This window comes from Amphiprion ocellaris, chromosome 8 (assembly GCF_022539595.1).
Source record: "Amphiprion ocellaris isolate individual 3 ecotype Okinawa chromosome 8, ASM2253959v1, whole genome shotgun sequence".
Classification (NCBI taxonomy): Eukaryota; Metazoa; Chordata; class Actinopteri; family Pomacentridae; genus Amphiprion; species Amphiprion ocellaris.
This window is the reverse complement of record NC_072773.1, coordinates 5243579-5269092: the sequence shown is the minus strand read 5'-3', so window position 1 is coordinate 5269092 and position 25514 is coordinate 5243579. Positions and strand designations below refer to the sequence as shown.

The 25514-nt window shown below is 37.6% G+C and overlaps 1 protein-coding gene across 5 annotated transcripts; it reads left to right on the top strand.

Moving 5' to 3' along the window:
* tbc1d22b (TBC1 domain family, member 22B) lies at positions 1 to 25514 on the top strand. Of its 5 annotated transcripts, none has more exons than XM_055013253.1 (14): positions 1 to 311; positions 5369 to 5425; positions 6567 to 6744; positions 6851 to 7022; positions 9263 to 9430; positions 10749 to 10819; positions 11904 to 12032; positions 12121 to 12186; positions 15669 to 15783; positions 15900 to 16006; positions 17310 to 17385; positions 17478 to 17605; positions 19968 to 20063; positions 20455 to 25514. In XM_055013253.1, exons 1-14 carry the CDS (start codon positions 256 to 258, stop codon positions 20581 to 20583), a joined length of 1548 nt encoding a protein of 515 aa, XP_054869228.1. In that variant the 5' UTR covers positions 1 to 255; the 3' UTR covers positions 20584 to 25514. The 5 variants fall into 5 exon arrangements, with proteins under 5 accessions (XP_054869228.1, XP_054869227.1, XP_035813256.2 ...); XM_055013252.1 differs by having other exon boundaries at positions 6848 to 7022; XM_035957363.2 differs by having other exon boundaries at positions 6842 to 7022.

Sequence of the window (25514 nt, the reverse complement as noted above, 5' to 3'; positions counted from 1 at the left end):
CTGCCCCGCCGCCAATCACACGCTGCGGTCGGTGCGCTCCAAGATGGCGGCTTCCAGGGATCTGTATCGCACATCAGCGCGTTCAAGAGCTGAGTATCTCTACCTCCCGACGGTTTAAACTCCCGGCGAGGCGGCCCAGGAACAACCGAGCGGGCTTGAATTGTCGCCGGTGAAACGCGGAAGCGGTTCCCCCCGCCTTCCATGGTTGGTTCGTGCGAGGAGCCGGTAATGGTGTAGGGGGTTGTGTTATCGAGTATGGCCACCGACAACCGGATCAATTTTTGGAGGAGAAACGTAAAGGTTCCCGGAAGGTGGGTACTTTTGTACTTTGATAAAGGACCACAATCCTTTAGTGACTGTTTTGGTGCCGTGGAAGCACCGTTAAAGATATTAAAATTCAATGCAGAAACATATTAGTTACAGCCTATTGTTGCTTGTGTTAACTCAGAGCTAAGTACAAACATTAGCTTACTGCTCCGCTCTATAGCTTAGTTTTATAGTTGTCATCAGCCGATTATGGTGTATTTGTGGTTTTTAATTCATTCATTTGGCCGCTTCTCTCGTGTCGTTTGAGTGTGTTATAACAATAGCCTCCAGTTGAGAGAGACACACCAACGTCTCCTTCGTCTCTGCGGTTTCCAGGCATCAAAGTGGGGGTGTCAGCTGTCACAGTGCGTCCATCAACCGCCATATGCTTTCTGTGTCTGTGCTCAGAAACAATGCACAGGGTAATGTAGGGAGAAGAAGGCTGCACTGTCATAACGAGGCCCACTGCAGATGGAGGTTGAAGTTAAATGTATACAAATCCTCCTTCTTTGGCAGTTTTATTACACCAATGATAGTATTGTGTTTTTAAAGTGGAAGAAAGCATGTAAAGCACGACTTTTCAAGGTTCCATGTGGTGAAAATCCATTTTTGTGTGTTTTTTGTCTGTTTTTGAAGCTGTGTTGCTGATTTCCCTTTAGCTAGATAGCCTCCCAGCAAAGTTTTATTCAGATTCAATGCAGAAGCTAAGTTACGAGGTTAGTGATCAAGCTCAAAGTTTGTATAATCCTGTCTCATCACTGTTTCAGGCGAGTCATTCAGTCTACCAGTTTTATTTACCTAAAGAGCTGCTTCTGCTAACTCTAAAATGACTCACCCGATGGCAAAACACAAAATAATCTGCTGTTGGAGTGAACACAATAATCTTCAAGCACTACCAGCATCTGAGGAACTGAACACCCAGTGGATTTGCATTTATTTACCAGAAACTAGGTAACCAGGTTAGTCATCTAGCTCAAACTTTACATAATCCCGCCCCATCCCCGCTTAAGATGAATCACTCAGTCCACCAGGTTTATTGACTTTCTACGTCTGCTAGCGCTAAAATGACTCAGCCAGCAGCAAAACACTAAATAACTTGCTGTTGGCAGCAAGAGTGAACACAGCAGTCTTCATGCACTACCAGAATCTGAAGAACTGAACATCCAGTGGATTACTTTTTTGTAGAAACTAGGTTACCAATAGTCTTCTAGCTCAAACTTTGCATAATCCTGCCCCGTCACCGCTTCAGATGAATCACTCAATCTGTCAGTTTTGTTTACCTAAAGAGCCGCTTCTGCTCACTCTAAAATGACTCAGCCAACAGGACAATACTAAATAATCTGTTGATGAAGTGAACACAATAGTCTTCATGCACTACCAGCATCCGAGGAACTAAAAAAATCAGCTGATTCTTTTTTTATTTTTGATGGTAATATAACCACAGTAATAGGAAGCTGTTTTTTGTTGGCACATTGTGTGGCCAATGTGGCTAACATTAGCATTAGCATTTGGCCTCGCATACATCATACGTTTGTCTTGTCAACTGTTTTGCTTTGTGGCATCAATAACAGATGCAGAGAGAGTTTTCTTCCTGTATTTAGCTACAGACACTGAAAAGTTTGTTTAGAACAAAAAGCATCATTGAAATATTTTCAGCTAAAAAAAATGTAAGACACAATCTAGAAACATGTGAGACGTTAGTTAATTTGCTAAATAAGGGTCACAAGATGGAACCTTTATTTTAGGCCTGAGAACAATGGTGCTCTGTATAACCATTCAGTACATGTGAGTCACAGCCGCAAAAAGCAGTCAATTGTTCTGAAAAATAAATACACAGGAAACCCTTATTTACTTATCTCTGTTTCGAGGGTATTTCTATACTGCTCAGTCTTCTAAAATTTTGATGTAAAGATATCTGATTCTCTGCACACAAAAAAAAACATCCTAACTCATAATACACTCTTAATGCTGGCAGTTTTAAACGATATATGTCACAACAAAAATGTACACATTCCTTTGCCTAGAAAATGTGAAAATATGTCAACGTGTCATTTCCAGCTGTTATCTGTCTTTGAATGAGGTCACTTGGTAAACAAAGTTAAAAATTTCTTGTTCAGCAAACAGTTGTCTGGGTTTTTCACACACTGCTGGGTAATTATTAGTAGAATGTCGGGGGAAAATATTGAAGCACCAACTGGGACTGGGCTCATCCTGGACTATAGTTTGCTCAATAGGCATCATGGTAATGGATTTTAATGGGCTCTGAGGCCTTCCAGGTGTTCTTGCACTCCTCTTATCTTCTAATCTTCTCTCCCTGCACACTTGTAGAAAAAGAAAACTCATCATTACTCATCGATAATACGTGACTGTTACATGTTTATATCTTTATTGACCCTGGGTGCTTTTATGACCATTACGACTGATAATCTTAGCAGTTGTCCTTCTCCGGCTCTGTGAAACTACCGGAGGGTGGAGCAGCAAAGGATGGGCTCGGTCTGTTTGGGAAATCTGAGAAGAGAGGATCTCCAAGGAGAGGGCGTTGCTGTCTTTGTCACATTCGCTGATCTTTCTCAAACAGTGGTGGGCGGAAGGCTGGAAACCCAAAACACAAACAGACGTTTGAGCAGGAAGCTAAGCAACTAGTCTTACTGCCCGTCCTTGAATCTCTCCTGATAAAAGAAGTGTGAGGCTGATAAACGAGAGACTCTGGCACTGGCAGATAATCAGCAGGCCCCGTTCTCAGCCACAAGGCTCACTGTCAGTTTTTTTTTTTTCATTCAGTCGACATAAATCAGGGTGGCGTCTTTTAGTCTTGAGCGTGAGAAGCCACGGTTTGACAGAATCCACAGACGACTCGTCATAAGTGTTGCTTTGTGACATACAAGCCTCTCAAATTCTTCGAATGAGGAGCTTTTCATGACTGACTGACAATACTTTGGATGAAAAGTGATATTACATTTACTGTGAGAATGCAACTGTGGGAAAAAAAAAGAAGTAATAAATAAAAAAGAATACTATAGCAAAGTGTTTATCCACTGCTATAGTTTTCTGATGTGCCCCACACTGTGTAACCTCAATTATACTCTCAAGCTGGACCGTTGAGTATTCAGTACTTAATCCAACAATTATTTATTTTAGAAAAGCCCAGGAGTTAGAACGATTCGGCTCTCTGGGAAGCGAAAGAAATAAAGAAAGGAGCTTTTTGGGCAATTGTGAGTCTGGCCCGGATCCCGTCCTACGTCTCTCTCTCCTCCAGGTCGCCAGAGAGTTGGACTGAAGCTGAGCATTAAGATTCTCGCATCCGCTGAACATACTGCCCACCACGGGGAGGCGGAGGACACGGGAGCTCTGCAAGCTGTTCGCTCACTACTAAAAACAGTCCGCTCTCTAAATAAGACTGAATGAAACGGACAAACTGTCATCTGTCAGTGGAAAGCAGAACGTGATGCTAAAGCTCCCCACTGAGTTTCAGGGAGCACAGAATCATTCAAAAACACTATAATTTCATTGACGAAATAAAAGCACATTCATAGGGATACTCCAGATATCAAGGAGACGTCAGCACTCAACCATCAGGGATTGTAGCTGACTGTACAAGTATTTTAGTGTTTCTCATACAGACTGAAGTAAATCTGTACATGTGATCAGCTGCAGAACCATTCGTGTCATTTATGTTCTTCTCTGCTACTGCGGTTACTGATAAGTCAAGGCTGATGCACCAACAGAACAAAACTGAGTGCAGCGCCACAGAAGGCTACTTACAGATTTGGTTGTTCTCAGTTTGTAATTTAATAAATGCATATCTATTTACCATACTGTATGCCTGGACCAAGGTTTCATTTCCATATACACAACCATTCAAAAGGTTGAGGTCACCCAGACAATTTCATGTTTTCCATGAAAACTCCTACTTTTATTCGTGTACTAACATAATTGCACAAGGGTTTTCTAATCATCAATGAGCCTTTCAACACCATTAGCTAACACAATGTAGCATTAGAACACAGGAGTGATGGTTGCTGGAAATGTTCCTCTGTATCCCTATGTAGTTATTCCATTAAAAATCAGCCATTTCCTGCTAGAATAGCCATTTACCGTTGACCATTATCAACCATTTTTATTTCTTTTGGATGTATTTTAGTGCTGTTTTATTGTATATTTTACAGGCTGCACAGTGGCATGGTGGTTAGCACTTTCGCCTTGCAGCTAGAAGATCGTTGTTTCACGGGGTCTTTCTTCGTAGAGTTGGCATGTTCTCCCTGTACATGCGTGGGTTTCCTCCGGGTACTCCGGTTTCCTCCCACGGTCCAAAAATGTGCTGAGGTTGATTGATTATTCTAAATTTGCCCAAAGGTGTGAGTGTGATTGATTGTTCTGTTTAAAGTTACTGTATTGTTTTTAACTTAATCTCTTGTTTTTCACCGTGAAACACTTTGGTCACCCTTTGGGCTGTTGTAAAGGGCTATAGAAATAAACTTTGATTGATTGATTGATTGATTGATTGATTTACCACATTAACAATGTCTAGAATGTATTTCTGATTCATTTGATTTTATCTACATTGAAAAAAGCTGCTTTTAAAACATTTCTAAGTGACTCCAATTAGTTAAAGTTGCTCGAACGGAGTTAAAGTTGGTCTGCACTGGTCAAGGTTGCTCCATATTAATTCATGTTGCTCTGTATTTTATAGATTTTATTATGTAGATATTCAATTACAAATCAGCCGTTTCCAGCTAGAATAGTCATTTACCACATTAACAAGGTCTACACTTGATTTCTGATTAATTTAATGTTATCCTCATTGAAAAAAATGTTTTTTTCAAAATTAAGCACACTTCTAAGTGACTCTAAACTTTTGAACGGTAGTGTGTGTTGTTTTTTTGTTTGATAAATGAACTGAATCTATACCATCTTACTGAAACTAGAGACACATACAAGGAGTTTTTGATGTTTCCCAACATTACAAACTGTGTGTCTTTGCCTGTTATGTGGGTCAAAGACGGGGAGCTGCATGTGTTTCTCTGCACAGAGGTGACAGCATTTCACATGTTATCTTCTGCAGCGTACAACCAGTTTATGGAGCACAGCATCCGCCTCTCGACCCCCGATTGCGACGCACGTAAGTGCTAAGTACCAGCTGGACTGCATGGACGCATTTTATTTGTCGCTGCCATTTTTAAACAGCTGCTCCTTGCTTCGAGCACTGAACATGTGTTAAATGCATGCACCAGTGCTGTACAAGTGTGACCAAAAATTTTCAGTATGTTGTGTCAGAACTGCATTTTTTTGTTTGTTTGTTTTGCTGTTGCTGCTGTTGTTGTTTCTTTGATATTGATGTTATCTCCTAAAGTTCTGTGTATGTTATCACTCTGAACCCCAGAACTCACTGGCAAGTTTGAAAAGCATGTTGTCTTTAAAAAATAACCCAAATCTAACCATTCACCAGCGCTAGAAATTCTAAACGTAGAAAGAATCGTCAACCATTCAACCATCCGACAGCTTCTCAACTGCTAATCTGTGACGTGCTGTTTTGTTGAAAAACTGAACCAAATCTAAGCCTGAAATTGTGAAATTCAATGAAAATCACTTCAAGCCATGTCTCATTTAAAACTCTCCTAAAAATACAACCTTTACAACAGGTTCTGTTAACAAAATGAAGGACTGTGAAGTTATTATTGACTCAACCAAGACCAACGGTCACTTGACAGAAATTCAGGAACTAAACAAGCCTGGAAGCAAATTCAATCACCATTTTACCTTTTTTTTCTTCCAGTGTTGGTAGCACCTCTGGGCACTGTGAAAAAAGTTGTACATGTTGATTCCAGGTTTTTCCATTTTTGTGATATAGTTTTTGTTTATGGTTTGTGACAGTACAGCTGGTCACGACTTGTTCCTGTGCAGCTTTTCAAACCCTAAAGATTTGTATCTTTATCTGTATATTTACTGGAAAGCTATGACAAGCTGTAGACACAGTAGGTAGATAACTTGTCTTTAATACATATCTGTTTTCCGGTTTATATTGCATTTTATTACTGCAAAAGGGCATTGAGTTCTGTCTACTTCTAGTCATGGTTGTTCTTTTCCCCAAGCGGTGCAGGACTTTATATTGCTGTTAAAGATGAGCCCACAGTGAGTAACAATGTGACAGAAGCTATAAAAAAGACACATAAAACCTGCTTGGGGTTCAGAGGGTTAGGTCCCAGTGCTGTGAGAAGTGAGATCATTCAGTTGTTGCATTTTCTTTTAATCCCCTTTTGCAGGTATCCCAAAGACACGAAGCCCAAGTTCAACAACCTGAAGTCTAAAAAGGCGTCTAGCTTCCACGAGTTTGCTCGCAGCACCAACGACGCCTGGGACATCGACGATGAGGAGGATGAGGACTTCCTCAGGAATCCCTCCCCGACTCCATTGGGCCTGCACTCGTCCACACAGAACCAGGTAGCTGCAAGACATCATTCATATCACTGAGCAGTTATCAGCTTTGAGCTGAAATAAAAGGAGATGTTCTCATGTATTTTTTTTGTCCACTCAGCAGCAGCAGCAGCAGCAGAACGAGGCAGGACACACAGAATCTGCAGTATCACACAAACCTTCATCACCCGTGACACAAGCCGGAAACCTCCAAAATGTGCAGGAGGAGGAGGATGCAGAGTGTGAGCATGTCAACGGGAAGGTTATCAAATCCAGCAGTGACGCGTACCTCAGCACGTCCTCAGGTATGTGGTGGATATGCTGCAGTCGTTGGTTCTGCTTTAAGAGCTACTGAGCAGCTTATCGGCTGATTCATAGTGAAGCTAATTACAGACTTTGTCAGGAGAGACTTCACACTGCAGTCGGGGCTGCTGGGATTACATCAGGCCTTTAGCACGTGCTTGTCAGGACACGTTACTCTACTGAAAATGTTATCCTAAATGCTCTCGTGGGTTTTTAGTGATACTGACAACATCGTAGTTGTGTGTGGAAATGATCGACGTCACCGCAGTTAAGGCCTTAAAGCGGTGGAATTAAAACTTACTCCTCCATAACATCTCTGTTTGATTCTGCATTTCACAACAGGCACTGAGCACTTGAAAGATCATTTTATTGATGACTATTTTGCATAATTTTAAAAACTTTATGGAAAATTCATCACTTTGTTTGGGTTTTTTGTTTTTTGTGGGGTTTTTTTAGGTTTTTTTTTATTGGGTTTTTCTTTCTTTTTTGTGGGGTTTTTGTTTAGATTTTTTTTCTTGTTGTGTTTTGGGTTTTTGTTAGTTTTTTGTTGTTTTTTTGTTTTGTTTTTGCATTCCTTTTTCAAAAGAACTCACTCCTTTTTTGTTTAGATTTTTTTGTTGTTTTTTGGGTTTTTTTGTTTTGTTTGGTTGATTTATAATTTTTGGGGTTTTTTGTTTAGATTTTTGGGGGGTTTTGAAGTTTTTGTTTAGATTTTTTTGCTTGTTTTTTGAAGTTTTTGTTTAGATTTTTTTGCTTGTTTTTTGAAGTTTTTGTTTAGATTTTTTTGCTTATTTTTTGGGGGCGGAGGGATTTGTTTTTGCATTTCATTTTCAAAAATGCTCGCTCTGTTTTTTTGTTTTCTTGCTTTTTGGGGGGGGGGTTTGATTGCTTTGTATTGTTTTTTTGGTTTGCTTTTTTTGTTCATTTTTGTTTTTATTTTTTTGTGTGTTCGTCACACCAAACACCCATTTTTATGCGCAGTCTGGACACTTTCTTCACTCTCAGATACCAAATTTCCCAGAAAAACCTTATAAGAACACGGCTTTCTTAGTTAAAACCCAAAGGCTTAGTGTCTGCTATCGACTGTAAGGTAGCAGCTGTAAGACTTGCCCCATCTCTGCAGAATTAAAACAGCCTGTGAGCAGAATTTAAACCTTACACTGTCGGACAATGTGTGGAATTCAGTCTTCAGTCTGGTTGGTTTATCTCCAAACTATCTTGTATTTATCCAAATGTAATCCCAGCAGATATCTTCTCCACATATTGGATGAAAAACAATGCATGAGCTGGAAGAACATCAGCGATAATTTCTTTTACACTGCAAAAATATACGTGGCTGCAGGTTTGAATAGTCCTCAGTGAATGTTTTCTCAGATCTTCGGTTTGGGTTTCTGGCTGTTCATACCTGTCTTGTGAATAGTCATGATGTTCATCAATCACCTGGATCTTTTATTCAGAAGTCACCTGGCTGCTGAATATTCAGCCTGTTGATAATTCACCCACACAATGTCAGGACAGAGTCAGACCAAATTAAACCAAATCAAACCGGCTCTTTTATTATAATAATACTACTGAGGAATACTGAGAAACACTGGGAATAGTGGAGCCTACTCATATGTATACACTGTATATTTCACTGTTTTATATTAGATTTTTGTTTTATTCTCTTTTACCCTTAATTTACCTATATATGGATTTATTTTATTTTTAATAAATTCAATAAATGTTATTTATTCATTTATTTATTCATTAAGTTACCTTATTATTATTATTTACTAATACATTATTTTTTTCATTTATTTATTCATTATTATTATTAATATTAAGAATAAGAACAGCAATTATAATATTACTATTAGTATTCTTGTTCTGTGACTTTACACTCTATTTTCTTTTATTCCGCTTGTTCTTTTCTTTTGGATTGGATATGACGTGTTTTTTGCATTTATTATTTTATCTGGTGTTGTTGTATTGATTTATTTTGTAAATCTTATAAATGTTACTATTTTTATTTATCTCTGGGAATTTTTGGCAAATATATTTCATCTGGTATGATAAGAATCAGCAACATGGCAAGTCTTAGGTTAAAGGTTTTATTATCTATTAAAAGTTAAATTAAACATTTCAATTGGAGACATTATTAAAAACGATCATGCGATGTGCACCTTTTTGGCCTGACTGTGAAGTCGTAGTTTTTCCTGCTACATCATTGAATTTTCTAATTTTTTTTCCTCCTCTGCAGTTCGCTCCACGTTGCAGAAGCAGCAGTCTCTCCCGGTTCGTCCCATCATCCCACTGGTGGCTCGTATCTCGGACCAGAACGCTTCCGGAGCTCCACCCATGACGGTGCGCGAGAAAAGCCGGCTGGACAAATTCAGGCAGCTGCTGGCGAGTCCCAACACTGACCTCGGTACGGCAGAATATTAAACCACACAAACACACATTTTGTTTCATTATTTACTTCTTTTGCAATTAATAAAAACAAACAAGATATGATAAGATAAAACTTTATTAAACCCAAAAGAAATTAATAATGCCAGATATTGCTGGAAAAAAAACAAATGGCGTAACATAAGAAATGCAGTATGTAAAAGTAAAAAGCGGTAAGATAGTGGAGTAGATTATTGAAATCAAATAAGTGAGCTAAACTGAGGCTAGAATAGAAGAGTAAAAGTAATACTGGCAATTATAAGGTGGTAATAAGAAATAATACACATGATAATGAAAAATTTAAATATCATATTGCACCTGAAAAATGAAATGAAAATGAAATATTTCTCAAAAGAGGATGTTAGAAAAAGCTGAATATTTTCTATCAGGTATTAAAGAAAATTAAAATGAAAAATATTCCTAGTTCATTAAATGCGAAGTGAAATATTTCAAGCCTTTATTTATTTTAATTTTGATGCTTATGGCTTATATCCCATTATAATTACAAATGGTATATCTCAAATTATTAGAATACTTTCTTATCTCAATCACAGAATTTACAACACAGAAATGTCCAGCTTCTGAAAAGAATGAAAGGTAAACCTAATAAGTAACTGGTTTTTCTAATTTTGAGATGCACCTGTTTATACTAAGGCACTATGAGAACATAGAGTCAAATGGAGTTTATTGTTAGACTTGATTACAAACATTTTCTGAAGTCAGAGCTCCCAAATGAAGTGTCTCCAATCGAAATAAAATATCAACTTGGAGAACTGTTATTGCAAAACTTTAAAGATCACAGAACTATTTGTGCATCTGTTCCATGAAACAGGCTTTCAATCAGACACTCACACTGTTTTAAGTTGCAAAAATGTATTTATTTGTAAAAACTTCAGTCTTGTCAAGATTTTAATGAAGCAGTAGTAGAGTTTTCAGTTACTAGGAAACCATAAATAAGTTACACTTTTAGTTATTTGGGCAGTTTGACAAGTTTATCAGTGCATTTTTATGTGTAATGCAACACTTCATGTTCAGTTTCGTGTGTAAATGAAGCTGTGAGAAACATTAGCATCGCAGTGACCTACGTGTGAATGACAGAATGGCGTCCTTTGAACAGATTGATGAAGCAGCGATGTTGCGTATCTCTGCTATGTCTGCTCAGGGCTTCACAGTGTTATATGATACAGAGTGTCGCTGACGCCTCAGTCTGGGCTGCAGCCAGCTGATATGTCTGTCTCTGTGTCTGTACAGGGCAGAAACAGTGTTGACTTTGGGTGTTTGTATCTGTGTTTTTACAGAAGAACTCCGGAAACACAGCTGGTCAGGGATACCGAGAGAAGTCCGGCCGATCACGTGGAGGCTTCTATCTGTAAGGCTTTGCACTCGTTCTTCCCTTTATTGTGGCTCTTTTTACACAGCGTTCTGTCTCTGTAATCTCAGCTGCATTTTTAGCCTCTGCACAGCTACATTCTACAATTCTACAGTTTCACTTTATCCAAAGTGATGTACGTCTTAGAGTAGATTCAGTGCAAACAAGGATGTAGTCAGGAGAAAACCTGGATAAGAGCCATAAAACAAGTTCAGTGTGATCATATTTAGATAGTATTTTTTTATTGCTTTTTTTGTTTAGTTTTTCTTCTTGTTTTTTTTGTGACTTTTTTGTTTAGATTGTTTTTGTTTTTTTTGTGGAGTTTTTTATTAGATTTTTTTGTATTTTGTTTGTTTTTTTTTCTTGTATTTGTTTTTGGTTGTTTTTTGTTGCTTTTTTGTTTGTTTTGGTTTAGTTTTTGTTTTGATTTTTTTTGCTTGTTTTGTTTTGATTTTTTGTTGTTTTTGGTTTTTGCATTACTTTTTCGAAACTTTTTCACTGTCTTTTTGTTTTGATTTTTTTTCTTTGTTTTGACTTTTTTGTATAGATTATTTTTTGGTTGTTTTTTGTTTTGTTTGTTTTTTTTTGTTGGATTTTTTGTTAGATTTTTTTTTGCTTTTTTATTTTTTTTTTATCTGTTTGTTTTTTCCCTTATTTGTTTTGTTTTATTTTTTGGTTGGGTTTTTTGGGGGGGTTTTGGTTTAGATTTTTTTTTTTTTGCTTTTTTTTCTTAGTTTTTTCATTGTTGGTTTATTTTTGTTTTGTTGTTCCATTCCTTTTTGAAAACACTCAGTCTCTTTTTTGTTTTGTTTTTTTTGTTTTTTTGGTTTTTTTTGGCTTTGTCTCATTTTGTTGTTGGTTTTTTGTTATTGTTTTTGTTTTTTTTGGGTTGGTTGGTTGTTTTTTTGGTTTTTTTTGTTTTGATTTTTTTGCATTCCTTTTTCAAAAACACTCGCATAATATCAAAAGCCTCATCTTCACAGCCAACCTTATCTCTTCTAGTTTTTCTTATCTCAAACGGCCAGTCCTCTGAAAATGTGATCTAAAAATAAGGAGTCCTTCTTCTGTGTTTCCACTCCTCCAGGGCTACCTGCCGGCCAACAAAGAGCGCAGAGAGCTGGTGTTAAAAAGAAAGCGAGACGAGTATTTCGGGTTCATAGAGCAGTATTACCACTCCAGAACAGATGAGCACTATAAAGACACGTACAGACAGGTACAAAAAACCCACAGGAAACACACAATCCAGTTATCTGCTCTAATTATCACTGCAGTAACATCTGTGTCATATTTGTTCTTGTTAGATTCACATCGACATTCCAAGAACCAACCCTCTGATTCCCTTGTTCCAGCAGCCGGCAGTACAAGAGGTAAGATTTGAACTACTGGAGCATGTGGGTAATTTTCTTTGAGGTTGCAGCACTAACTTTGTTGCATTTTTTAGTTTGTTTTGGCTCATCTGTTGTATTAAAAATGAAGCAGGAGTCTGCATCAGAGATTGTCCTGCTGCCTTTAGCTCAGTGAAGGCATCATGGAGCTGATTTAGTTCTAACCAGGTGATCACAAAGATCATCAGAGCCTGTTAAACCTGACTTCTGACCACTGAACTCACTGCAAAAACAATAGATTTAATTCCTGCAGAACTTATAGCAAACAGAGGCATTATAGTTTATCATACAGACCAGTGAGCGGTGATCATACGGCTGCAAATCATTCATGCAAATCAATTTTTGAAACATTGTAAACTGTATTTTTTCTTTACTGAGGCCTTTCCAGCTCCATTTTTACAACAGAAAAAGCCTGGCTGCAGAAAAAAAACCTAAATATTCAGTATCCACTGTGGAATTTAAGTGCTAATCTGGTGTTTTTATTGCTCACACTGGACTATTGAACATGATGAAAAGGACTCTGTCATGTTTAAAATGCCCTTTGGGTCATTCCAGCTCAAATCATCAAGTTACTAAACATTTCTGCTTCACCTCCTTGGTATGCTTGATAGTTTCATAGCATAAAAAAATGAATATATGTAGCTTTACCTTGGCATATCAAATATTTTGCAAGATAAGATTATGTTTTCGATGCACTTTCAGCAGTTGAAATTTGAGGCCGTTTGAACAATATCTCAGGAATTAATTAAGATAGAAGCCTGAAAGCGAGAGTGGGAGCCTGAAATTTTCAGTTATTTCTCATCATGTCATTAATTCATGTTATTGCAATATTGGACAAGTAGATCAAATAGTTATGGGTGAGTTTGAATCTGTAAAAAAAAAATTTGGAAGTTGTCATGAAAAGTCCCATCATAGAGCTCACATTGACTAAAAAGCTGATAATACAGAAGACAACTACTGGTGTAGCTTTATGTCACAATAATACAAAACATATAGAATACTTAATAATATGAAAGTTACTTTTGCTGAATTTTCATAACTGACTGAGCAGGAATGATAAGTTGTAACACTAAAAACAAAAACATTGCAGAGAGACAAAATCTGCAGTTTTCTGTGTAGTATAATAATAATCAATAATAGCTCAATAATTTTATTTATATAGCACCCTTAAGAACAGAATTCACAAGTTGCTTTGACAGTTAAAACATACAACACAGACAATGAAGCAAGACATAAGGAGACAAGTCAGAGCAGTCAATTAAACAAATGGTAAAAATAATAAGTTAAATGAATAGTTACATAGATTAGCATCAAAGAAGGAAATTAGGCAGTTTAAAAATGAAAGAATGAGATGGAGGATTAAAAGTCAGAAATTAAAAATAAAAAATTTAGAGAGTTAAAGACGACACCAAAGAGCCAGGCAAAAAGAAAAAGCAGAACTTGAATTTATCTGATTATTAATTTTACAAACAAGTAACTGACTGGCTGTGGATAGCACAGTGTTTTACTGTTTCATATTCAGCAGTCACTGAGGAAGAAGTTGCATCAGATTACTTCACTATGGAGGAACTTTGCAGTTAAAACGGAACTCGACAAAATACAGCTTGTTCCTCAAACATTGTGATTCTGGTTTTAAAACCTCAAAGACTTGTGTCCAGATTGACTGGAAACCTGTGACAAGATTTCATCACAGTATATGGATAATTAGTCTTTATCACTGCTTCTTTTTTTCATGATTTATGCATTAAAGCTGTGTCATACTGCACATAAGACATATTTGAATTCTCTCGACTTCTAGTTATAGATGTGCTGTTGCCATAGAGGTGCAGGAGTTTATATTTCAGTGAAAAATTAGCCCACAGTGAGTAAAAATGTGCCGAGATCACATTGGGTTTGGGGTTCAATATGTTGCAAGATTCATTTCATTTTCCTTCTCTGCTGCCACACATTCCAGGTGTATTACAGTAAAGGTGACGTAATTAACACTTACTTTGAACTCTTCGCCACCACAACAAACTCAAACTGGTGTGCACACGTAGTAATGAAACACTTTTTCGTTTTTTTGCGACTTTTTTGTTTAGATTTTTTTGTTCGTTTGGTTGGTTGGTTTTGATCGAAGGGTCGGTGGTTTGATTCCCTCTCTGTCCTAGTCATGTGCTGTTGTGTCCTTGGGCAAGACCCTTTACCCACCTGGCCTCCAGTGCTGCCACTCACACTGGAGTATGAATGTGTGTGAATGTTGGTGGTGGTCAGAGGTGTGGATTGTCAGCCACGCTTCCATCAGTCTGCCCCAGGCAGCTGTGGCTACAAATGTAGTTTACCACCACCAGAGTGAGAATGTGTGAGTGAATGAATAATGGATTTATTGTGAAGCGCTTTGAGTGCCTTGAAAAGCGCATTATAAATCTAATCCATTATTATTATTATTATTGGCTTTTTGGGGTTTTTGTGTTAGTTTTTTTGTTGCTTTTTTGTTTGTTTGTTTGTTTATTTTCTTTAATTTATTTTTGGCTTTTTTTGTTTTGTTTTTTTCTTGTATTCCTTTTGTAAAAACACCCACTCCATTTTGGTTAAGTTTTTTTTAATTTTTTTTTGCTTTTTGTTTTTTTGTTGTGTTTAGTTTAGTTTTTAGTTTAGATTGTTTGTTTTTGTTAGTTTATTTGTTGTTTTTTGTGGGGGGCATTGGGTTTTTTTGCTTTTTTGTTTGATTTTTTTTCTTGTATTTGTTTTGGGTTTTTTGGGTTGATTTTTTTTAGTTTTTGTGGCTTTTTTGTTTTTATATTTTTGCTGTTTTTGTGTTTTGTTTATTGTTAGTATTTTTCTTGTATTTTTTTTGTTTTGTTTTGTGGTTTTTATTTGGTTGGATTTTTTGTTTTTTGTAGGGGTTTTGTTTTGAATTTTTGGCTTGTTTTGTTTTGGGGTTTTTTTGGGGGGGTTTTGTGACAAGATTTCATCACGGTAGATAGATAAGTAGTCTTTATTACTTCTTTTTTTTATGATTCATGCAATTAAACTGTCATACTGCACATAAGACATATTTGAATTCTCTCTACTTCTAGCTATAGATGTGCTGTTGCCATAGAGGTGCAGGAGTTTATATTTCAGTGAAAAATTAGCCCACAGTGAGTACAAATCTTCCAAAAACACATGGGGATTGGGGTTCAATATGTTGCAAGATTCATTTCATTTTCCTTCTCTACTGCCACACATTCCAGGTGTATTACAGTAAAGGTGACAGAATTAGCACTTATTTTGAAATCCTCACCACAACAACAAACTCAAACTGCTGTGCACACGTAGTAATGAAACACGCTGAAAACCAGGGGAACTTACGGTGTCTGTATTCTTAGAATTGTGGTTTTGATTTTGTGTTTTGCTTGTTAAAGATAGGAATCTATGTACTTGCATCTTCGTTGTAAAATATTCAACAATCCGCTGCTTTGTTGCCGTCTTTCTCTCTTCAGGTGTTTGAGCGGATTCTCTTTATCTGGGCCATCCGTCACCCAGCTAGCGGTTACGTCCAGGGAATCAATGATCTGGTCACACCGTTTTTTGTCGTCTTCCTGTCCGAGTTTGTCAGTAAGTTGCCTGTGTGTTTGTTGAAAATGTCGTTGCAAGGCCTTAAACATGTCTTTAACCAGCCCCAGTTAAGCTCTTCATCCAGAAGTGTTGATGGAATGTATTTGTCATTCCAGCGGAGGATGTGGAGAACTTCGAGGTGGCAGCGCTGCCTCTGGACACCCAGAGAAACATCGAAGCCGACAGCTTCTGGTGCATGAGCAAGCTGCTGGACGGAATTCAGGTCTGACCTCATGTGCACATCTCAAGTTAACATTCATTACTACGCCACGGAAAATGGCGGAGTTATGTGATGATCGGTGGTGGTTTGTCCATCTGTGCAACATTGCTCAAAAACAGACCAAGTGATTAAATTTTGGCAGTGGTGCGGCTTTCAGTCTGGATCCACAGATTTGTTAAAGATTTCTGTATCATTGCTAGATAGCGGCACTGCGTCATTGTAACTATGACAACAAGTGAACACTACATCAGCTGCCTGCTGACAGTCACGACTGTGATCCTGCAACAAATGGACCACTGCGGACTTATCAGGACTTATCCGTCGGAAATCATACAACGACTGAGCAGCCTTGGCGGAGTACTGCACTCTCTGAGTGCTTTTCTTCTTGTATATGCAGTCAGTGTGTGCAGTGCGAACAGTCTGCAGTTAATTTTCTTGTCTAAGTTAGGAAATGAGAAATTTACAGTCTGGACTGTCACAAATTTTAGATTGCAGACCATCACAGGCTTTGGTTTAATGATGAGCTTTTTACCTAGACTTGTGCTTAGACTGACTTTATAAATCCCCAGAGTGAAATTCAGTTATTAGAGCAGCACGGATATTTAACAATGGGGTAAACAATAAGACAACACAGAATATTAGGGTAGGGTATAAAGTGAAGGTAAAAAATAAAATAAGACAAGATGATCACATGATTGTGATCCTACTACAAATCCACCACTGAGGACTTATCAGGACTTATCTGTCAGAAATGATACAACAACTGATTAAATTGTGGGGGTGTTTCTGAGTCCCATCAATTTCCACCACCCGCTACATATTTAGGTCACGTGATTCAGTACCTGTACATAACGTACACATGCATAACACACACCTGTGCTCAGCACAAGTTGTTGTGTTTGTGGGTACATCTATATTAAATGGTCACATTCTATGGTGCCATGATTTCTGATCATCAGTAACTAATAAACGAACACTGCATTTCTTTTAAAGTTTTGAGTTAGTTTTTTTTGGCCTTATTAGATAGGTTAGTGGAGAAGCAGACAGGAAAGTAGGGAGAAGAATGGGACGACGACCTGCAGTAAAAAGCTGTGAGCTGGAATTGAACCCAGGCTTCTGCATCGGGGACTATAGCCTCCGTTTATGGGTCGCATGCTTAACCAGTTGAGCTAACCCAACAAATGCTGCATTTCTGACAATGCCATATGGAGGAATGAACAGCCTTGGCGGAGTACTGCGCTCTCTGAGTGCTTTTCTGGTTTAAAACTGTAATTGTTCCAGTTTACTGAGTTGTATCTCGTTTCAGGACAACTACACCTTTGCTCAGCCTGGAATTCAGAACAAAGTGAAAGCTTTAGAGGAGCTGGTCAGCAGGATAGATGGTGAGTTTGTTCATGCATGTGGATGGAGAGACAAGCTAACAGCAGGAAATTTGCAGTTTTAACATGTCTTTTTATGTGTTGTTTGTGTACAGAGGACATTCACAATCATTTCAAGAGGTATGAAGTGGAGTACCTGCAGTTTGCCTTCCGGTGGATGAACAATCTTCTGATGAGGGAGCTGCCGCTTCGTTGCACTATTCGTCTCTGGGACACCTACCAGGTAGATCAGAGTGTCCACCATCATCTGTTTTGTAGTCAGTATAGACTGAAGTATCTCTTGTCTTGTTCATCTCTTATTCATTAGTAAAATGAAGTCATAGTAAGTCAGTGCAGCAGTGCAGTGAAAATGGAGGCAAAGCTGTACATTCACCAGTCCATCTACGTTCCAGGAGTCTGATTAGGATGACTCTTTGGAGCCCTACTTTGGAGGTTTTCCAGGTTTGTCCACCTTTGAGGCAACCCCAGAATCAAGTCAAGATTTTTTATTTTTTTTTTGCTATTTGTGCACAAACAGGGACACTGGACACATAGGAATTCTTGAGCAAGGCTCTCTGGGAGTTGAGTACAAAATAAAATAAACATCAGTCAAAATAGGAAATACAAAAATGTCCAAAACAAAACACACTATAAGAACCATAAAAGACAAAATACAAAAATCTGTTAAATATATCTGAATGCTAAAATCAGAACTCTTGGGATGGATTACTCATCTGACCTGGGAACACCTCAGGATCCCTCAGAAGGAGCTCAAAGACATTGTTGGCGAGAGATGTCTGGAAAGTAAAAAATAACATTTTTGAACATTAAAGCAGGGTAAAGAATTGTAAAAAATACCACTGGAAAAGTTTGCATGAGCAGAATATCAGCTCTTTAAGATAATCTTGTGACCCAGCGCCTGAAAAAAACCTGAAAGGTGGTTTTATATCATCACCCAATAATACTGTAATGCAAAGTCCAGTTGATTGTGCTGATTAATGCTCACTAGCAGTTGAATCAAGAGCAGGTGAGTCAAACATGCTGCCAGCGGGACGACTTTGTAAAGTGTAACAACTACAGAGAAGACATTCACTGCAAATTGTAAATTTGTAAAACTGTAAATTTAAAATATTTTCTAGACCATGACAAGTTGTTTTGACCATAAAGTAAAATACTAGATTGTTCATTGTTCTTTTGTCATATTTTTAGAATATTTTGTCTTGTTTTTGTTGGTTTTTGTCTGACTTTTGTCATTTGTCTCATGTTTTTGTTGTTTTGTTTCTCGCTTTTGTCACTTTTGGTTTCTTTTGTGTCATTTGTGTATTTACTTGTCTCGTTTTTGTCTTTCGTCCATTTTTTTGTCACTTTGTAACTTTTTTGTCTAATTTTTTGTCTTTTTTTTGTTTTGCTTTGCGTCGTTTGTGCCTCATTTTTATTTTTGGTGTTTTTTGTCTTCTTTTGTCTGACTTTTTGTTGTTTTGATCAGAAAGTAAAATATTACATCGTTCAGCTCCAGATGCCTGTGACTAAATGTTTTGTGCCTTTGTAGAAGTTGTAATGTGTAAATGATAAATTACGGCATAATGTTGCTGAAATTGAACTTGTTTTTCTTCGGAAATTGAGGTTGTTCATGATATTTTGTAAAAAGATAATTTCTTAAATGTGAATATTTTCAGAATGTACTTGTTTGCACTAAAACAAAGGGAAAATTTGGAGGTGTGGTTGTTTATCGGTTATTATGATCTGATTTTACTGCTCACTTGAGATCAAATTGGGCTGAATGTGGCCCATGAACTAAAATGAGTTTGACACCAATGACCTAGAGAGTGGTCCAGTGTGACTCCACAGAGTGCACGATATGTTCAATGTATTTGAAGGCAAAGTTTTTTTATTGTCAGTGTGAAGCTACCCAGCGTTTTTCACTGGTCTTTGAAGCAAAAGCTGTAATGATGAGGCTGAAATAGAACAAAACAAGTCGAAATATTCTTATTTAATAATCAACCGTTTGTCAGATTTGAGTTTGGAGGAGACGAATGTCTACCATTTTGCTAGTGAGACAACTTTTCTTCCTCTTTCTCATGCTAAAAACACACAATTCTTCTGTGCAGAGCCTCCCCAAAAGCCAGATCTTTAATTTAGTGTTGCACCCGACTGTGTTTCAAGGATTTCCTCCGTCCTTATATTTGTGAAGGTCACATTCCTCTTTCGCAGTCTGTGATTGTTCTCTAGCTCCCTGCTCCTCCTCCCAGCTGAAAGGGTCGGTGTTATCTGATGGAAGAGTCAGGTCATTTTGTTTGCTTTACCTCCCATCAGAAGTCAACTTGAAGTCAACATTGATTTATAAACATGGATGACAAGACTCGAAAGATAACACAAAAAAAGATGTACAATAAACTGTCTCAGCTTGAAGATGCTCCACATCTGGATATGAAAACTACAGCAAGAAAATGAGGTGTTTCAATAGAAAGTGATTCAAGGTGCAGAGAATCACAAACTGGTTCTACATTCCATAGGATTTGCTGTCAGTGCTGGAATCGACTTTCTTCTCTGCGTTGATTTACACTGCTGTCTTTTCATTGGCTGCGATATTGTTTGGTTTTCCACAGGCTGAAGCTGAGGGATTCTCCCACTTCCACCTGTACGTCTGTGCTGCTTTCCTCATAGAATGGCGCAAAGAAATCCTGTCCATGATCGACTTTCAGGTACCTGCACCTGTGTCGTTATTCACTCTCACCTGAGAAAGAACTCAGTAAATATTTATGGTTTTATGAAAGCAAAAAGATGTGATTATTTTACCATTTGACCCTCTGAACCAGTAAAATACATTAGGATCAAAATGTAGAAAATATAACATATAAAGAAAAAATCAACAAAATATACAAGTGTGATACAGAAATGTGCAAATGACATCAGTAGGTGCAGATGAGTTTACAGATAAAATGAGTGATGTTAGAATGTAAAGTGGTTTCATCAGACGCGTCACACACACTCAAGCATGAATTGTCCACTCTGTCTATGCTGGTGAGTTCTGTACACTCCCTCTTTTTAAAACATGGTGTCAGGCTCTGTAAGTGAATTCCTCTTCCTCTTCAGGGCCTCCTCATGCTACTGCAGAACCTTCCCACGATCCACTGGGGCAACGAGGAAGTGGGTCTCCTCCTGGCTGAAGCTTATAGACTCAAGTACATGTTTGCGGACGCACCGAGCCACTACAAGAGGTAGAGCTGAGGCTCAACGCTGTACGTTTAGACATTTACACTTAGACTGGAAGAAACCACAACGTCGGAGACTGTTGACTTTCTGCTGTGAAAATGAAGTCCAGTGAATGGATTTTGGCTTCGTGGTTCGACCCGTAGAGCTCAGTGATTACGGGACTCTCTGTATTAATGGACTGCTGCAGTATAACTAACCATAGCTGCGCCATCTTGGTTCACTTATGCTGTCTTTAAACGTCCATGCTGTGATACGAAAAGGGATGATGAATGTTTGTGAGATCATCCTTTTAGTGAAATGTGGAATCTACAGATTATATTTTTTGCAGATTTGTTTTAGCAGCTGTCTTACAAGGGAAGAAAAAGTATAAAAATATTAGATAATATAAACCAGGCAACTATAATGCTTTTTTTTCCCTTTAAAAACTAAAGGTAGTCTGACACTGTTTTTGCTGTTATAAATAATATCGGCTTTAGTCCTCTCCTCCTTGTTTGGGATTAAAGAGCTGATGCGTGAGTAGACTTACAGTTTAGTTCAGGCTCGATGAATCTGCACTGTACAATCAACTCCTTAAAGCCCGTAGTTTGAGGTTTAACTGGTGACTGTGGGTTGTATTTAGATCTAAGAGTAGCAAATAGTCGGTACTGTGATTCATTTCAGGTTGTGTTTAATATTGAAGGCGGAGGAACTGATTCCTTCTTTGGCGTTTTTTAAATCACTCCCAAATACAGACGGGTGACAAATTAAAGGAAAAACCAAGATTCAGTGTCTTGACAAGATACAAAACAGCCTCAGTGCTCTTTGGGATTAATTCTTCAAGTCTCTAGAACTCGAAACACCATTCTTTCAAAAGATATTCCCTCATTTGTTGTTTTGATGACGATACAGGTCCAAAATCTTTCATAAATGTTCAGTTGGGTTGAGATTTGTTAAGACTATAACGTAAAATTCACGTAGTTTTCATTATTCAGCGTGCCCTGAAGATGGAGATGATGTCGTTCTAGAACAGACGACGTAAATGTTGATCAGTCTGAACAACTTCCTATTGATTTGCAGCATCTCTTCCCTCTACAGGGAACAAAGCCGACCTTTATTCACTGGAGACATTTCATCTTTAGCAATCAAAAACAACAGTTCTACTAGAAAGTCCCTGAAACTCCCGACACAGATCATAGTAGATACTCCAAAACCATCAGTAATTTTAGATGGAGGATTGTCACTGACAAAAAGACCCTGACGACGAAGAACACTGGAAACAGAAAGGAGACTTTGCCAATAATAAATCTTTTTGCACCATTGCTTTAGATTCTTCAAGTCTCTAGAACTCGAAACACCATTCTTTCAACAGGTATTCCCTCATTTGGTGTTTTGATGACGATGCAGGTCCAAAATCTTCCATAAATGTTCAGTTGGGTTGAGATTTGTTCAGACTATAGTATAAAATTTGCATCATTTTCATTATTCAGCGTGCCCTGAAGATGGAGACGATGTCATTTTAGAAGAGACGACCTAAATGTTGATCAATCTGAACAACTTCGTATCGATGTGCAGCGACTCTTCCCTCTAAAGGGGACACCACTGACATTTATTCACTGGAGACATTTCATCTTTAGCAATCAAAAACAACAGCTGGGTTCTACCAGAAAGTCCCTGAAACTCCCAAAACAGACTACAGTAGTAGATACTCCATCATCTAAAGAAAAACCATCTATCACCATAGATGGAGGATTGTAACTGGTAGAAAGACTCTAAGGGGGAAGAACACTGGAACCAGAAAGGAGACTTTGCCAATAATATCAAATCTTTTTGCACAGTTGCTTCAGATCTTTTGTCAATAAACGAGATCTTGATAAAGTCTCTTCTCTTAGTAATTTTGGACCCAAACCTTGCCAACAAAATGCTCCCTACAGCACAAACAGAACCCCTTAATGTTGAGGTAAACCTCCACTGAACCTTCACAGGCTTAATCGATGTCGCCTCCTACAATTTTTGAGTTCATGAGGCTTTGAAATGGTACAAAATGTGCATCAACATTTTAAAAAAGGTATACTTGGACTAAAGACAGAAGAGATGCCAATTGTTGCCGGTCATGAAAGGCAGATAGCCGATATTTGGTACTGATATGTGTTAAATGTAATTTTTTAGTAGCGTGTGATGGCAGAGAACCTGTCATTCATAATTAGGCTTCTTCATAATAACAGGAATATGTAAAATAGAAACAGGAGCGATTAAATTAGGACTCTCTCGACTGAGATCGATCAGTTTGTCTCCTGCTGTTCTTCTCTATTTTCTTAATATTTCACTCTTCTATCACTTTTATTGTCCGCTAAGGTCCAGATCTTGAATTAATTATTGTTTTCCAGCTCTGTTTCAGGTTAATCTGCCTTCTAAGTTTGCCGCTAGCTGTTAGCGTAGCATTATCCGCTTTGAGAGAAGCTAACTTCCCGGTTTGTGTTTCTTGTTCAGACATTTCTGAGACCACAGAGAGAGGAAGCTTAATCAGACCTGAAACAGAGCATTTAATCTATTAGTAATCGGCTAATAAAAATACAGATTCCGATATTTAGGACAATGCAGTTCGTGGTTTGATCAACGTCTCAGTTGATTATCTCCATTTGTGACATTTCAGTATTTAAACGTCTGAGCAAACCACCAAACGTCAGTGAAGTAATCCTGTTAGACTGAAAATACAAACAACTAACAAAAAAAGCGTCCAATAATAAAAAAAAACACAACGGGCAGCTCTTTTCCACATTTTTCCACATTTCACAGAGAATAAGTGCTAATGACTTCATTCCTACCTTCCTGTGCAGCAAAGTTTGTCATTTATTTGGGTTTTTCCCTTTAATTTGTCACCCTGCGTCTCTGTTAACATTTGAATTTTAGACCTCGTAGTCGATGTTGCTTTTAAATTCCACTCGTCAGCTGACCCGGGTCGAATTTAATCCTGTAGCTTGTCTAAATTTTACGATGTTTTAGAGCAGGGGTGTCAAACTTATTTTAGTTCAGCGGCGACATTCAGCCCAATTTGATGGGTAATGACCAGTAAAATCACAGCATAATAACCTATAAATTACCACAACTACAATTTGTATTTGTTTTAGTGCAAAAATTTTCACATTTAAGGAATTAACTTTTTACAAAACATTATGAACAACCTGAAATTTCTTGAGAAAAATAAATTCAATTTTGGCAATATTATGCTTCAGTTCATCATTTACACATTACAACTTACAGATCACAGAGTGTCTACAAAGACACAAAACATTTAGTCACATGTATCTGGAACTGAATGATTTATTAATTTACTTTGTGATCAAAATGACTGAAGTCTGACAAAAATTGACAAAAAACAATGAAAACAAGACCAAATATTAGAAAAACAAAACACAAAATTACAAAAAATGAGACAGAAAGCAACAAAAAAATGGACAAATGATCAAAAAAATACACAAATGACACAAACGAGACAAAAAATAACAAAAGCAAGAAACAAAACGACAAAAAACACAAGCAAGACAAAAAAAACACCACAAAACAACCAGAAAAACAAAACACACAATGACAAAAAAAGACAAAAAACACAAGCGAGACACAAAGGAAACGCAAAATAACAAAAACAAGAAACAAAACGACATTAACATGAGACAAATGACAAAAGTCAGACAAAAAAAGACAACAAAGCAACAAAAACAAGACAAAATATTACAAAAACGAGACACAAAAGAACAATTCAGCAATTTAGTGTTTTACTTCATATTCAAAACAACTTGTCATGGTCTAGAAATTACTTTAAATTTATAGTTTTAAAAATTTACAATTTGCAGTTAATGTCTTCTCTGTAATTTTTACACTTTACTATGTCGTCCCACGGGCCGGATTGGACCCTCTGGTGGGCCGGTTTTGACCTGCGGGCCGCATGTTTGACACCCCTGCTTTAGACGATTGAAACACAGCTGTAGTTCGTTTTGACCTTATTATCATCTAAAAACCGTTTTATTCGACACCTGCAGTCACTGTAATAACCACATAGAATAAAAAGTAGTGGAAAATGAGGGATCGCCTCAGTCAAACAGGATAATTCCTTTAGCAGATGTGTTTAAATGAAGCCTGTTGGAAGTGAACGGTCGCTACATGTTGATGCCTTTTGTTATGAGCATTAACGCTTGTATTTTATGTTTGGTTCATGTTAGTTTGCTGTTGTATCTGTGTTATTATCCGGGTTTATTTTTACTTCAGTGTTGCTGTTTTTCTTTTTCTTTTTTAATATTCTCTCACCTACCTTCATTGCCAGTGATAATTGAAAGCACAGCGTGTGTTTGGAGGATGTGACAATCGTTAGCCTTTTAAAGTTTAATTTTTGGAACTGTTAGATGGAAGTTTTTTCAGTTTTGCTCATGTGTGAAAATGTGACCGTTTTTGAAGGAAATACTTTGGCTGCAGAAAATCTGGGTCTGAACCTGAATTTTGAGCTTCTTAACACCATTATGTTCTGTGGTACTTAAACTGAGTCAGTAAAGTAAGTTATCTTTCATTTAAAAGAGTTTGTGGCTCATTCATGGTCAGCTTTTGATAATCTTGCATTCTTCGGTCTTTAACAGCCACTTCTGAATGTTTTTAGCATCGACTCCTTCATCCAGGTGAGACGTCTGATTGTGTTTTTACCACGACAATGGTATTGATCACTCCATGCTGTTGTTTTTGTTTTTTTTTCATGTAAAGGTTGTGTGTTCTCTGAAATGTTAATAACTAAAGGCTGATTTGTTTCACGAGTGTTTCAACAACATGCCAAAACTTTAACAGGCCAATACAATCTGTTCTGTAGAGAGCTGCAGTAGTCGGCGCCGGCTTCAGCCTTAAACGAAGAATTATTAAATTATTGCAGTACCTGCTGTACATTCACCTTTTTTGGTTTATATTAAACGGATTGTTATTCTTCA